The sequence below is a fragment of the Pan paniscus genome, chromosome 13 (genome assembly GCF_029289425.2).
Source record: "Pan paniscus chromosome 13, NHGRI_mPanPan1-v2.0_pri, whole genome shotgun sequence".
Classification (NCBI taxonomy): Eukaryota; Metazoa; Chordata; class Mammalia; order Primates; family Hominidae; genus Pan; species Pan paniscus.
This window is the reverse complement of record NC_073262.2, coordinates 130,476,069-130,492,706: the sequence shown is the minus strand read 5'-3', so window position 1 is coordinate 130,492,706 and position 16,638 is coordinate 130,476,069. Positions and strand designations below refer to the sequence as shown.

Sequence of the window (16,638 nt, the reverse complement as noted above, 5' to 3'; positions counted from 1 at the left end):
TTCTAGATAATATAATGGATTTGTCTCTTAGTGTCTGTAATCACCTTTGTAAGTACATGAAATACAATAGCTATAAAAGAAAAAATTGACAAATTTGTCTAAAATAAATTATAAGCCTCTGTACAATAAAAGATACCACAAAGTTAAAGGCAAATAATAATCAGCAAAGAAGTTTCAACCATAACCACAAAACTTTAAGAACTTAATATAAAGAACTCCAAAAATGATTTTTAAAAAGAAAATTGGACAAAAGTCAGGAGCGGTCAACTTACAAAGACAGACAATGATCAATAAACAAACCGAAACAAAAAGTCCCTAACTTCATTATTAAGAAAAAATAAAAAACAAAATAGATGTAAGTTTTACCCATCAAATTAGCAAAGATTACAAAGACTGATAATATTCCACATCAGCAGCTTGAAGACACAGGCACTGTCACGTGTCAGGTGGCTCCTTTCAAGGCATGACCGCATCTTCAGGGGGATGAGGCTCATCTTAGCTATTCTTTGATGTATTTTTCATTATTCGACTATACATAAATATTTTACAAAAGTAAGAGAAGCCAGGCATAGTGGCTCATGCCTGTAATTCCAGCACTTTGGGAGGCCGAGGCGGGCAGATCACTTGAGGCCAGGAGTTCAAGACCAGCCTGGCAACATGGTGAAACCCTGTCTCTACTAAAAATAGAAAAAATTAGCCAGGTGTGGTGGCATGCCTGTAATCCCAGCTACTTGGGAAGCTGAGGCACGAGAATCGTTTGAACCCAGGAGGCAGACATTGCAATGAGTTGAGATTGTGCCATTGCACTCCACACTGGGCAAAAAAAAAAAAAAAAAAAAAAAAAAAAAAATTAAATTTAAATTTAAAAAGTAAGAGAAAAACAAGAAAATAGAAAAAATGATAGGGATCGACATATTTTCTTCTTCATTTTGTTAGAGACAGAGTCTTGCTCTGTTACCCAGGCTGCAGTGCAGTTGTACAATCATCACTCACTGTAGTCTCGAACTCCTAGGGACCCATGCCATTCTTCTGCCTCATTTTCTTGAGTAGCTAGGACTATAGGCCCATGCCGCTATGCCCAGCTAATTTTTTAATTTTTTGTAGAAACAAGATTTCACTATGTTTCTCAGGCTGGTCTTCAACTCCTGGGCTCAAGCCATCCTCCTGCCTCAGCCTCTCAAAGTGCTGGGATTAAAGGCAGGCACCACCATGCCCAGTTGATCAACATTATCAGAATATAAACCCTTGAAGATCAAGATCCCTAAAAAGCTATTTGAAAATTCAAGAAAGATACATACTTTAAACATACAAGTTCTGTATCAATGCAAGGTGTCACTATCATCAAGGGAGTGTTTCTTTCTGTACTATAATTTTAGATTTTTTGCATTATATATGAGGGTATTTACTATGTGCTATTTATTATTGAGGAAATAAATGCTTGAGTAAATAAATGATGTACACAATGAATAAGCAATAAAATAATAATCTGTAACTCAGAGAAAGGTTGGAAAGAATTAGCACTTGGCAGTCCACAGAGTATGATCTAATACCCTAAGGAAATGCATTTTTAACATTTTAGCAAATAAGTTAACAAAAGTCTGCTTTCTTTATTCACTACTTGTTTGTAATAAAGTAAAAAGGTTCAAAGTCTTCAAGCTGACTACTGAAAATTGGTGGGGATGCTGTACAAATGGATCTGGAGAACACACTACAAAATTGAAACATGTACATTTGACTGCTTCGCTGTGACAAAACCTCTAGGCCAGGGGTCCCCCGACCCCACTGGGCCCTGGACCAGTACCAGTCTGTGGCCGTTAGGGCCCAGGCCACACAGCAGGAGGTGAGCGGCGGGCGAGTGAGCATTACTGCCTGAGCTCATTCAGCCTCCTGTCAGATCAGCAGCAGCAGCATTAGATTTCCATAGCAGCAGGAACCCTATGGTGAACTGTGCATACAAGGGATCTAGGCTGCACACTCTTTATGCAAATCTAACTAATGCCTGATGATCTCAGGTGGAACAGTTTCATCCCAAAACCATCCCCCTGGTCTGTGGAAAAATTGTCTTCCATGAAACCAGTCCCTGGTGCCAAAAAGGTTGTGTAACATTGATCTAGGCAATATGTTCATCCCTCTCATGATTACTGAGCTCCAATATGAGCAAAAGGCTGTGATATGTGCCATGAAGAATAAAAGCAGAAAACAAAGAGTCCGGGAGCAGTGGCTCACGCCTATAATCCCAGCACTTTTGGAGGCCAAGGCAAGTGCATCACTTGAGTTCAGAAGTTTGAGACCAGCCTGGCCAACATGGTAAAACCACATATCTACTAAAAATACTAAAATTAGTTGGGTGTGATGGCACATGCCTGTAATCTCAGCTACTCGGGAGACAGAGGCAGAGGTTGCAGTAAGCCAAGATTGTGCCACTGTACTCCAGCCTGGCTGACAGAGCAAAACTATGTCTCAAAAATAAAAATAAATAAACAAAGATGCTGCCAGAAATACATGCTTTTCTTCAGTGACTGTTTCCCACAGTATCTTAATAATCTTGATTTTCCCTTGATTGTGCATTATTCAATAAATATAATTCCCAAAACACTTAGGTAAGAAGCCTCTATTCCTCAAATTTTTCAGTATATTAAAAGGGCATGCTTCAAATGATATTAGTATTCTTTACTTAGATTATATATTCAATCAACAGAAACCTTTAAAATGCTCAGAATGTTAACTAGTTTAGTTAATGTTGACTTAATTCCTTCTCCTGGTCTGAGAACTACGGACTTCACACAATAAATGAAATACAAAAATTGTCATAACTGAGTTAGCTGAAAAGCACATAGTCAACACCCACTCTTCCCAAAGCAAAGAGCTTATGAATTAATAAATGTGACCAAGAGGAAAAGGAATGTCCCATGTTTGGTTAGCCATGTCACTGGCATGTACATTTAGCCTTTGGGAATGTAGGTAGGGAGAGGGATAATTCAGTAGATAGCAGCAAGACAATGCCCCTGACCGATACGTTATTCAAAAGAAAGTGGGAGGGCGAAAATTAGAGGATTAGGAGGCAAAACAAAACTGCTCTATATGCAGAAGGGATAAAGGTAGCACGGGAATGATTCAGTGGAATAATTTTTTCCTATCTGATAATGCTATTATTGAAACACCCACCTGCTATTCAGTAGTATCTTGGAAACTTGCATATGATTTGGCTCACCAAAGATTGGAATTCAGAAATTAAATGTCAAGCATGCTAAGTAATATGACCTCATTATAAGATAAGCATTAAGGCAATAGTTGCAAACATGAGTCAAGAGAATTACGTGAGCCTAAGAATCCTAGGCTTGGCTGGGCACAGTGGCTCACGCCTGTCATCCCAGCACTTTGGGAGGCCAAGGCGGGCGGATCACGAGGTCAGGAGATCAAGACCATCCTGGCTAACACGGTGAAACCCCATCTCTACTAAAAATACAAAAAAATAAATTAGCCTGGCGTACTGGCGGGCGCCTGTAGTCCCAGCTACTCAGGAGGCTGAGGCAGGAGAATGGCATGAACCCAGGAGGCGGAGCTTGCAGTGAGCCAAGATCATGCCACTGCACTACAGCCTGGGTGACAGAGCTAGACTCCATCTCAAAAAAAAAAAAGAAAATCCTAGGCATTTAGAGCTGAAGTAGATCAAAGATCACTTATCTGGGCCTTTCACACTTCAGGAAGAGTTTGAGGCATTCTGCTTAACACACATCATCTCATTAAACTCACTTATTCAACAAAAACATTAATGCCATTTTATGCACCAGGCTCTCCTCTGGGTGCTAGAGATAAGAAGCAAACAAAATAGACAAAGTTCCTACGTTCATCAATCTTTTATTCTCGTGGGGAAGAATAAGCAAAATAAAAGAGTGAAACAATGATGAGTTGGATTAAGATAGCCCCAAGGAGAAAAGACAAACCAGGGAAAGGGGCTGTGAAATATCATGGGAAGAAGATAGAAATGCTCAGAAAGGAGACATCTAAGTCTTCACTTTACACAATTTTGAGGAAAGACTTTAAAAATATGGGGCACTAGTGATACAAATGTCCATGGGTAGATTATTTGAGGCAGAAAGAACACCAACTGCAGACCCTGGGTGGGGACACCTCTGCCCCATCCAAGGAACACCAAGGAGAGGAGTGTTGCTGGAGGGAAAAGTCGAAAGTGGTGAGGTCAGGGAAGCAACAGGGGGTGAGATTTTGCAGGGCCTTGGGGATCATGGCCCTTTTACTTTAAACGAGCTGAGAAGTCATTGGAGGGCTGGAGCAGAAGAGTGACATGGTCATATTTATGTTCTAACAGAGCCATCCCATTGCCATATAGACTGAAGAGGGGCAAGGGTGGAAGGAAGCTTTCAAGCTAAAAAGAATGGTAGTGGTCAGGTAGTAGAAATTGTTGGATTCTGCATATATTTTGGAGGCAGGACTAGCAGGATTTGTTAGTGGATGTGGAGATGAGAGAGAGGAGACAAGGAAGAGTGCAAAATGTTTGGCATGAGTAAGTGGAGAAATGGAGCTGCAATTTGCTGACATGGGGAAGACCATGGGAGACCCCCATATGAGATGTACCGTGGACATTCAAATGAATGTGTCGGGTGGGCACTCAGGTACTCAGGACTATGTGGGATGGTTTGTTGTTTGTTTGTTTGTTTGTTTGTTTGTTTGTTTTGAGACAGAGTCTCGCTCTGGCACCCAGGCTGGAGTGCATTGGCGTGATCTTGGCTCACTGCAACCTCCACCTCCCAGATTCAAGCGATTCTCCTGCCTCAGCCTCCTGAGTAGCTGGGATTACAGACCCGCACCACCACACCTGGCTAATTGTTTTGTATTTTTAGTAGAGATGGGGTTTCACCATGTTGGGCAGGCTGGTCTCGAACTCCTGACCTCAGGTCAGGATAGTTTTTAAGCCTTGAAAATGGATGAGATTGCGTAGTGTATGAGTGTAGATAGAAAGGAGAAATCCAAGGTTGGGGCTCTGGGGCACTCCAACATCAAAAAGAAGAAGAGGAACCAACAAGATAGACACAGAAGAAGTGACGTGAGACAGGAAGGAAAATAGAATATGTGTCCTGGAAGCCAAAGAAAAGCAGAGTGGTTGAATGCTGCTGCCAGGTCAAGGCAGGCAAGGACTGTGGCTTGGCTAGTGGATTAGTAATGTGAATGTCATTGGAGATCTTAAAGTGGGCAGTTTCAGTGGGGCAATCAGCGTGAAAACATGATAGGATGGGAGGACAGCACTTGGGGAGAGTATTCTTCCAAAAAGTTTTCTCTACTCTGAAGAGAAAGAATCAAATAAGATAAGAAGCTGGAAGGGTCTAGTAGACCTGTGAGGTGGTGCTGTTGTCACCATGTACCCATGCTTTGATAGAATAAAACAAATTGCCCAAGTTTTTTTATTATTGTATATGGTGAGAAGCCGTTATTCTGAACCCAGAGCTCATATTCTTAACCTACACTCCACAACAAAGGGATGAAAGCAAGAGCTTCATTTATTGGTACATCTATGGGAACCAGCACAGGCCTATGGGCAAAAAGAGCCAAAAGAAAATTATGGAATACTTAAAGGAAACAGACTATTAGTCTTAATTTTAAATTTTCTATATACTATATACCTATGCCTAATTTAAATTTCGTAGATACTCTCAGCCTGATGCAGTGGCTCACACCTGTGATCCCAGCACTTTGGGAGGCCAAGACAGGTGGATCACTTGAGGTCAGGAATTCAAGACCGGCCTGGCCAACATGGTGAAACTCCGTCTCTGCTAAAAATACAAAAATTAGCTGGGCTTGGTAGTGCACACCTGTGATTCCAGCTACCTGGGAGGCTAAGGGATGAGAATCATTTGAATCCAAGAGGTGGAGTTGGATTGCACCACTGCACTCCAACCTGGGTGACAGAGCAAGACTCTGTCTCAAAAATTAAATTAATTAATTAATTACATAAAATAAATTTATCTAGATACTGTCATATATATAGCTTTCTCATATTATTTTAACTGGAATTCTATGAAGGAGAAAATGCATGTCTTTTCTACAAATGTCAACTTCCCATTGGAGAAAGTAGCTGTCCAGGATCGGTCTTCCAGGGAGGCAGAAGCAGCATCCCTTAAGATTTTCAGTGTTTATTTTCAGTAATTTCCATACCTGACCTCTCATCAAACACATCCATTTATCCATACATTCATTCAACAAACATTCCTGATCTTCTATGTCACCAAATCTCTTCTAGAAGCTGAGGGTGCTACAATGATCAAACCACACTAAGATCTTAGCTCTCACGAAGTTTACATTAAATGGGAAAGGGGCAGACATTTGAAACAAAACAAGTAGAGTTTTGGATGATGACAAATATAATTTTTAAGCACTTTATGGCATAGAGTAAAATCAGCGCAGGCTACTTTGAATAGGTAGGAAAGTCTCTTCAGGTGGTTGACATTGATTGAAACTGAATGAAGAAAAGGAAGCAGCTTTTCCTAGCTCTAGGGAAAGCTGGGTCCAAAAAACGAATGAGTGAAAGGCCCTCTCTTAAGTCATAGAAGAACAAGCTAAAGAAGTCAGAAGTATAGTGAGGGTAGACAAGTGAAGTTTTAGAAGTCAGCAGCACAGGATGAGCCAAATCCCACAGGTTGCAGATCGTATTCTAAGCATGATAGGAAGCTATTGGAGATCTTGAATTCAGATCCCACTGGCTCCTAGTGGCAGACGGATTGTAGGAGATGAGGGTGAAAACCAGGAATCCAGTTGAAAAGCCACTGGAGTGGCTCAGCCAAAGGGAATGGTGGCTGGAATGGAGGGTTGGACTAGGTTGGCAGCTGGAAGGGATGTTAGACCAAGAAATCTGTGCTATGGAAAGAGGGATAATCTGATGGATTCACAGAATATTTTGGACTTAGAGCTGGCAGAATGATAAAGGAATGCCAGGGGTTGGGGGGGTGGGGGAGGCAGTGAATGATCACAGGAGAGAAACAAAAAGTGACCACCTAGGTTTCTGGCAAAAAACAGGCTGGGTGATGATGCCTTCTACTGGCAGGGCACAGTTTGAGGAAGCAGCAGGATTGGGATGGGACTGGAAAAAAAGAAATCATGAGATCTCTGTGCAATACCTCATCGGAGATGTTGACCAAGCAGTTGGATGTGTTGCGGGGAAAAGTGAGATATTCAACCTTAAATTCAAGTCCCACCCCTCATAAAGCTATTCTTAACAAAACCGGTCCAAAGTATCTTACCCTCCTTTGAAATCTTTATGACACTTCCTATCCAAACTTCATTGGGCAAGTGTATTTGGTTATCTTCTGCCTTGTGGCATGTTTTGCAGATTTTTTTCTTTTTTTTTTTCTTTTTTTGCAGATGTTTCTAATTCAGAAGACGAGTTCTGAATTAGAACCCAAGAATTGCACTCCTATTTCTGTCCCTAAGAAGCTGGGTGATCAATGGGTGTCACTTATTCTTTAAAGGTGACCATGTCCTCACCTAAAATTAGAGTTAGGCAAGGATTAGGCAATTAATGTATTGCTTATGTTACTAAGTAATAGTTAAGTAATTTATTTCATAATTACTTCACTCATTGAAATCAAGCACTATGAACTTCTTTAAAGGTCCATAGCACAGAGCACAAAGCGTGTACGCAGTAGGCACTCAATAAATGCAGACGGACTGATATGCAAGTCAAGCTAAACTCTTTAAATTCCTAAAAGAGTAATTGTTAATGTTTTGAGGAAGAGTCCAGCATCTGAAGGAATGAGGGGCACAGGTTGGGAAGTGCCCGACTTCCTGTCCCACCTGGGGACCCCCGCCGCCTTTCAGTGGCCGCGCCCTCCTCCGCCCCAAACCCTCCCAGTCTGGGAGCCCAGGGTCCCACGTGGGGATGACGGGGCCGGGCTGGTGCGTACCTGGCGGGTAATACCGGAGCAGGAGGCTCTTAAGCTTCATTTTCTTGCTGTCTTATCCCCGGCCGACGGGCTTCGTAGCCTTGGAAACGGCTAAACAGCAGCGGGACGCGGGTGCGCATGCGCAGGTTGCACCGAGCGGTCCTGGGGCGCAGAGCTGGGAGGTCTGGCTCCGCGGGCGGTTGGTGGTGACCCGGGGCTCCGGCGCGCGGGGGGCGAGTGTTCTGGAGGTGTCTAGAGTGAAAGAGGTGAGGGCACCTCGTGTCCTCACTAAGGGCGACCTCAGAGGAGCTAGGCATGGCCGGGAACCGACGGCCTAGGCCACAGCCTGGGCTGCATGCACTTTTTTAGCACACTGCGTTTCCCAAAAGGAAGGCTGGGAGGAAAAGCCCATCGCTAATTACTACTCTGGGGCCCCAGCCCGTGCCCTGTCCTTGTCCTCCCAAAAGAAAAATGACCTCAACTTAATATTTTGCATTTCCTGACTCTGTGCCCTACATTGCTTTAAACGGTGTATGCACACATACTCATACAATCCTAACAAGGTGTGAGTTATGCACCACTTCTTAAGGATGAAGTAACTGAGAATTAGAGAAAGTGGAGAACTACCAGAGGTCGCAGCCTAAATGGATAGGCGGGAATGGAAGGCAGGTGCGTCGGAACCTACACCAGAAAGCCTACACCTGTACTCTCAACCTGGGCTTAAAACTCTCCAGGCCTTCATGCGGCTTGTCCAATTTCTTGCCAGCATCGTTGTTTGCCTGCCACGTTTCCATGAGAAAGCCTGCGGAGAGACAGAGTCAGCCAGCCAGCTTGTCAATTTCCTTTAAGGAATTTGGCCTCAATTGGAATTTCTCAAACTTGAGTCATTCCTGTGTTATCTGCGCAACTATGAGCCATATCTCTCCTTACCTCTTCCAGAGATCCATACCTAAGTTTTAAGTTCTTAAAATGTCTCTAGATTGACTCACTTATTTTACTTCACTTTGTAAAATGTAATTTTAAAAATTACCTTTACTTTTACAGTTACTGGCTGTTTACTGAAAATTATATGAAATTTAATTCCATCTGTGAAGTTTTTATTTCTAAATTTAAAATTATATGAAATTTTCAGTAAACAGCCAGTAACTGTAAAAGTAAAGGCAATTTTTTAAAGGCGTTGAATTGCTTGTTAAAGGCTGGGCCATCGGGAACTTGTGCATCCATCTCAGGGAGACCTGGCCTTCAGAGATGACAGCATTCAGCCCCAGGAGGAGCCTGCAATTCGTCCTCGGTCTTCCCAGCTTGTGCCCCCCATGGGGATACAGGACAGTAAGGAGCCAAACAGAACCTGCTGCCTGAATGGGGGAACCTGCATGCTGGGGTCCTTCTGTGCCTGCCTCCCCTCCTTCTATGGATGGAACTGTGAGCACGACGTACGCAAAGAGAATTGTGGGTCTGTGCCCCATGACACCCGGCTGCCCAAGAAGTGTTCCATGTGTAAATGCTGGCACGGCCAGCTCCGCTGCTTTCCTCAGGCATTTCTACCTGGCTGTGATGGCCTTGTGACGGATGAGCACCTCATGGCTCCCAGGACTCCAGAACTACCACCGTCTGCATGCACCACTTTTATATGCTAGCTGGCATCTGCCTTTCTATACAAAGTTACTATTAATTGACATTGACCTATTTCCAGAAATATGATTTTAGATATCATTCAAATTTCATGACCAGTAAAGGCTGCTGCTATAATGTCCTAACTGAAAGATGATCATTTGTTAGTTGCCTTAAAATAATGAATACATTTCCAAAATGGTCTCTAACATTTCCTTGTAGTACCAAATACTTCTTACCTCTTTGCCCTGCCCTCCCCACAAAAACTACTTCTTTTTTCAAAAGAAAGTCAGCCATATCTCCATTGTGCCTAAGTCATGTTTCTTGATACATGTAATTCTACCAAGGTCTTCTTAAAATGTTCTTTTAAACAATTGAATATTATCTTCAGATTATTAAAGACCAATCCTAATGTGGACCTTAGGATACAGTTTTGAGTAGAGTTGATAAAAATCAATTAAAATAGTCTCTTAAAAAGGAAAGAAAGCCTGTTTAAGGAGAGGAAACAGAGGGCTGAAGGAATGGAAGTTCATCTGCATGTATGCAGGGAGACTGGGTAGGAAAGAGGAAACAAATGGGAGAGAGAGGTTGGAAAACATAAAATGGGTTACTTGATGGTGATTAGGTGGGTGTAGAGAAGAAAGTTAAAAGGCTAAATGGAAGGGCAAGTTTCCATCATCTATAGAAAGCTATGTAAGACTAGGACTCTGATTTTTTTTCCCAAAGGTGTTGTAAAAAGAATGAAGTCTCCTTATAAAAAAAAATTATACCTCAATGTCCCCAACAAGATTGCTTAATAAATTATGTTTCCTCCAAGCTATGCAATTCTTTTAACTGTTGTAGAAGAGAAAATGTTCACAATATATTTAGTTGTAAACCAAATGATAAAACTACATATTGTAAAGCCAACTTTTAAAATACATTGTATATATGCGTATGCACAGTAAAAATGGAAAATATATTGACCTAAAGGCATTGAATTACTATATACTACTATATATTACTATGTTACTATATACTAATTACTATATACTGCCAAAGACTCTGAACCCAAAACCATCCCTTTCTTTGTAAACAAAGGAAGGAAGAAAGGAAAGAAAGAGGGAGGGAGGGAGGGAGGAAGGGAAGGAAGGAAATTAGCAACTGTTTGAGATTGTTAAGACAGGCTACAAGACGGAATAGCACTCAACTGAGCCTTCCTACTTGATGTGTTCAGAAGATTGAAAAGATCGTTGAGATGGCAAAGCCTTTGCTACTAAGTGACACAATTTAACCCAATATAAACGTGCAAAAAAAATCATCTTTTTCTCACCAGTAGTAAGCATCCCATACTTGGAAAACAGGGAACCATATGAAATCCAAGCTCTCGCCCAGCTCAAACTTTCTCCTAGCCATTAAGACACTCTGGAAGGACTTACGGAGGGAGGGGCAAAGAGTTTGTTCTATAGAAATGAGAAAGTCTTTGGTAGACTTTGGTCACCTATGTTATTGCTTGTGCTCATGCCATTTAAAACGTGATCTTTGGGTGGGGCACGGTGGCTCTTACCTATAATCCCAACACTTTGGGAGGCCAAGTTAGGAGGATTGCTTGAACCCAGGAGTTCAAGACCAGCCTAGGCAACAAGGCAAGATCCAGTCTCTACAAAAAAATTAATTAGCTGGGTGTGGTACACGCCCCTACTGTCCCAGCTACTCAGGAGGCTGAGGTGAAAGGATCACTTGAGTCAAGGAGGACATCACCAATAGTGGGACAAACTGACATATATTACCTGGTATTACGATGCACTGAAGAGAACACAGCAAAGCCGGGTGCAGTGGCTCACGCCTGTAATCCCAGCACTTTGGGAGGCCAAGGTGGGCAGATCATAAGGTCAGGAGATCGAGACTATCCTGGCCAACATGGTGAAACCACATCTCTACTAAAAATACAAAAATTAGCTGGGCCTGGTGGAACGTGCCTGTAATCTCAGCTACTCTGGAGGCTGAGGCAGGAGAATTGCTTGTACCAGGGAGTCGGAGGTTGCAGTGGGCCGAGATTGTGCCACTGCACTGCAGCCTGGCGACAGAGCAAGACTCTGTTAAAAACAAAAAACAAAAAACAAAAAACAAAAAAAAAACAGCAATTCTCTGGAATTCCTGCCCAAAATGAATTACTTGACTCAAATCATAAGGAAACATCGGAGCAAACCAAACTGAGGAAATTGTATAAAATAACTGTTGACAGTCAAGGAAAGAAAACTCTAAAGAAATACTTGAGATTAAATAAATCTAAAAAGGACAACTAAATGTACTGAGTGATGATAGATCCTGAACCAGAATAATAATTACTTACAAAGGGCATCGTTGAGACAATGGATGAACTCTGTATATAGGGATTGTGGTTTAGATAATAGTATTTTATCAGTGTTAAGTTTCTTGACTTTGATCATTGTACTGGTTATGTAAGAGAATGTCCTTGTTCTTAGGAAAAGTATACTGATTTATTTCAAAATAAAAGGGCATGCTGGCGCCCTGATCTCAGACTTCCAGCCTCCAGAACCGTGAGGAAGAAGTTTCTATTGTTTGTGAGCCACCCAGTCAACGGTACTTGTTATGGAAGCCTGAACTAAGACATTCCCACCAGGACCTGCCTTGAACAACCAGAAACTAAATAATGAGTAGCAGTAATTTTAATCTCCTAAACCAATCCAGGCTAATACAGTGAAGTCACTCTAGGCTTCAGTTCTCCAAGCATGGTTCCCGGACCAGCAGGGTCAGTATCACTTAGGAATTCATCAGCAATGTACATTTTCGCCTCCCCCGAGTCCCGACCTACTGAATCAGAAACACTGATGGTGAGGTCCAACAACCCATGTTTAAATGTGCTTTCCTGGTGATTCTAGTGAATGATGAAGCTTGAGAGCCACTGTGCTAGCTTAATAGGTTACACTGGCTTGGACAGAACGAAGTGAGTGAAATTGGGCTTCATCTCCAATGATCAGGTCTTTCTGTGTATTCCAGGCAGTCTTCCCTGATTGTCAGGAACAGTAAATTGATTGTTCAACCACATCCTCGAATGTAAATGAGACCCAGAAACAACACGGGAAGAAGCTGGAATTTTCTACATAATTGGGTTTCAGATGCTCCAATGCACTGAGAGAGGACAGTGGACATCAGGCTGAGGGAGGAATCAGAAGGTACCTGGGAGGATGGGAGTTGGGGAGGGAGGTAGTCTCTAAAATCAAAATATGTATGGTGGTCTGGTGGCTCACGCCTGTAATCACAGTGCTTTGGGAGGCCAAGGCAGGAAGACTGCCTGAGCTCAGGAGTTTGAGACCAGCCTGGGCAACAGGGAAAAACCCCATCTCTACAAAACGTACAAAAATTAGCCCAGTGTGGTGGCACTCACCTGTAGTCCAAGCTACTCAGGAGGCTGAGGTGGGAGGATGGCTTGAGCCTAGGAGGCGGTGGTTCAGTGAGCTGAGATCACACCACTGCACTCCAGCCTGGGTGACAGAGCCAGAACCTGTCTCAAAATATATATATATATATATGGATGTAGTATATCTATACATACATATATTTATATTTATAGAGAGAGAGAGAGGAGGAGGAGGAGAAGGAAGAAGGAGTCAGCCCGGGGGATCCAGATTCTGTATTTTTGAGGCTGGGCAAGGTAGGGGAGGAGTAGGGCTTCCGGCTGCGGCTGGGCTTGGTGGATTCCATTTGGCTCAGCTTCTCCTGGAGAAAACCAACTTCAGTGAGATGACTGCGTCACTGGTGTTGGAGCCTCACTGAGAGCAGCAGATAAAAAGAGAGATGCAATCCTCTCCTAGAAAGAGAAGGCACAGATGCTCAGAGCCAGGCAGGAGCAGTCTGCTGTGCACAGGGTTTAAAGGTGGCCTCATCACAGCAGGCCCCAGAGCAGAGGAACGGCATCAGGGTGGGGGCATATGGACCAGACATCACCATTTACCCTCTTCCTCTGCCTGCCTCCATCCCCACAGCAGGACTCAAAAGCATCTGATCTTACCTGGGACTTGAAAACTAACAGGGCCAGGGCCACTAATTGTATCATTCAATAAATGTGTATAAAGGACCTGCTAGTACCAGGCATGCTGCTGTTATAGATCTAATTCTGAAAAATATTGCAAGGGAGTTATTCACAGAAAGAATCAGACTTCGGGTGAGTTTGAAATGATTGTAGGTTGCCAGGTGAGTTGGCTCACGCCTGTAATCCCATCACTTTGGGAGGCCAAGGCGGTGGACCACCTGAGGTCAGGAGTTTGAGACCAGCCTGACCAACATGGTGGAACCCTGTCTCTACTAAAAATACAAAATTAGCCAGGCATGGTGGCACCTGCCTGTAATCCCAGCTACTTGGGAGGCTGAGGCAGGAGAATCGCTTGAACCCAGGTGGCGGAGGTTGCAGTAAGCTGAGATCATGCCATTGTACTCCAGCATGGGTGACAAGAGCGAAACTCCATCTAAAAAAACAAAACAAAAAAGAAGAAAGGAAGAAATGATTGTAAGTCAGTGGGAGAGAGATCTCTAGGTGTGACCAAATTTACATTCACTGATGGGTCAATGCCAGTACATGGCAGGCTGATAAACAGCTGGCACAGCTGACAAACAGCTTTGCCACTGAGGCATTAGAGCAGAATGCCTGACTTGAAGCCTACCGTTTTCTAGACATGCGATCTTGGGCAAGGTCCATCACCTCTCTGGGCTTTAGTTTCCTCCTCAAAAAGCTAGAAATGATCATCGTATCCAATTCATAGAGTTGTCACTATGAGCCTGATTCACTTGAAACATTCTGTAAGAATTAGGGACTGTGATGATAATAATAAGCATTATTATGCTAAATTTGTTTGAAACTGAGGAAAGGGCATGTACATATCATTTCCATTTCAATTGATGATCTAGGTCAACAATTGCTCCAACTGCAATTTGGAATCTTCTGTGTGATCCTTGACAAGTATACGTTGCTAATTATATCAATTAGTGTTAGTACAGTTGGCTTAAACATTAAAATTAGTCTACATTTTTAAAAACATAACTACTTTCTCTGTGGACCCAAATAGATTTACTTTCTTAAATAAATGGCCTCGAGGATCTGGAAGGGAAGAATGGATTCTATACCTTACCAAGCTAGAGACAGTCCAGAGAAGAACAATACAGGTGCAGAAAGACCAGGGATATCTGGAACATGAACCAGAGACCCTGGGGTGGGCATAATGCCACCCTTTGTGACTGGCATACCGTAGGTCCTTGATTAGTGAGTGATTTTCATTATGATTTTGAAGAGGAAGTCATTGATTATGTGCGGAACTAGAGGGCAGGGCTAAGAGAGTTGGATTCATGGAGGCAGATGTTGGCTCCCTATAAAGAACTCCATGCCAGTTTGTCCAGTAATGGATGAATAGACTAAGCTGTGTCCAAAAGTATGAGAATTTCCCAGCACTGGAAATGTTCTAGCTGAGGCAGTTTGACCGGTTGCCAAGATGATTGTAAAACATGATACTAAGTCGGCTGAGAGACAGGACTAGATAAAATTTTCCTTTCATTTCTATGGTTCCATGATCTTGTGCTCGCTGTGTGTCTGTGTGTTTTCACAAAAAGATAAATGTGGAAAGGTATGAAACAGTGGGTTGCTCGTTGGAAGACAGAAGTTCCAATCCTGCCCTTTCATTGATGACCTTTAAGCAAATCGTTTGCCCTTCTAATCCTCAGTTACTCAACTGCAAATGATTTTCGCTCATTCCATTCAGCACTCACGCACCACGACTCACTTATTCCTGTTCTAGCTTTGATTCTTGTCATTCCTGCCACCCAGTAAGCCTCCCACGTCAGCTGTTCTAAAGCCTCACCCAGCGAAGAACACCTTGTCCTCATGCTCAATTTGATTTTCTGCAACAGTATGTGCTGGATGTGGAGTTCACATCACACACTCCAAAATGTCCCTACCATACAATGCCTGCCTCCAATCCCTATGCCAACAACTGCATCTGGCCACTTTCAAGTAAACTCGCGGGACCCTAGTGATGGTTCATTCATTCATGTTGAAAACTCCATTCTATTCGGTGTTACTTGTCTGATTTTTCTTCTTCTTACAGGGTTTACTCTAAACTCCTGAAGGATCTGATACAATAGCCCTTTGCGGATTAATGGAGAAAAGGTCTGAAATTATTAGCCTTGGTTGTCATTGGTTCTATGCTCCCACTTGCATTATAATGCCCTCCTCAGCTTGTCAGGGTGCCTCCTACCACCTTCACTGCAGCAACTTGCTGAAATGTCACTGCACCGTTTCAGCCCCCAGAGGACAGTCTGCCGTGTGCCACTTCTGGAGTCTCTCCTCTTGGCCCTGGGTCCCTTAAAGAACCTGTAGTTCTTGGTGACTTCCATGCCCCACTCTGGGGTCCAGTGAACTTCTAAATACCTAAACTTGCCAGTTTGACAGATAAATTAGTCGTCTCTCTCCAGCCTGCATCAGGCTGCCATTTCCACTCAATGCCCACTCCTTTCTGCAACGCATGAAAGCTGCTTTGTGAGGCTTGCTGGATTTCCAGGATCACCTCAAAGAAGCTCGGCGTCATTTATCTCTCTTCTTGGATCCCAAAATTCCAAAGAAGTTCTCTCCTGCCCTCCTACCTCCAACTGTGACTAATTGTCTCCCTCTTTCTCCCTTCTACCCAGTTAAATGAGTCATTCTCTAAATATGCTGATGGTAGTGGCGCTGGGGATTGACTGGAATCAGATCACTGGTGCCCTCTGCCTTGCCTGAGAAAAAGGCCCTGGCTAGGCTTGTGAATTTCATGCAAACAGGTAAAGACATCCTGCCATGCTTTATATGGTGCCACCGCTAGCACAAGCCATGACTTTGGGCAGATTAGGGAAAGGCATCAGCTCTGGGTTAGAGGGTGTTCCTTCACACTGCCAGGACCTCCAGGCCTAATGGGGGCATTCCCGCAGCCAGGAAACCCAAGCTGAGCAAGGGCCAGCCTTTGCCCCACTCACTGGCAGGGCTTTGGGAGCTATCCAGACTGCTCAGTGGGCCACCCAGCCCTGGACACGTGCCCAGGGGGCAGCTGATCATTGTAGGCTCCCCCTAGACTAGCCCTGCTCACAAAAAGCCTTCACCTCTCCACACTCCCTC

At 43.4% G+C, this 16,638-nt stretch overlaps 1 protein-coding gene and 1 pseudogene across 2 annotated transcripts in view; one reads left to right on the top strand and one right to left on the bottom strand.

Moving 5' to 3' along the window:
- DAW1 (dynein assembly factor with WD repeats 1) overlaps positions 1–11,811 on the bottom strand; it is a 58,149-nt gene extending 46,338 nt beyond the window's left edge. Inside the window, exon 1 of one of the 2 annotated variants that reach the window (XR_008624603.2) lies at positions 7,914–11,811. Coding sequence is in view for 1 of the 2 variants with exons in the window: in XM_003821837.7 (XP_003821885.1) it covers positions 7,914–7,953 (40 nt within the window). In the remaining variant the exon portion in view is untranslated. The remainder of the gene's footprint in view (positions 1–7,913) is intronic. The other variant, XM_003821837.7, reaches the window with a different exon arrangement.
- Positions 8,537–9,564, top strand: LOC100993265 (protein Cripto-like; annotated as a pseudogene).
- Positions 11,812–16,638: the final 4,827 nt, after the last annotated feature.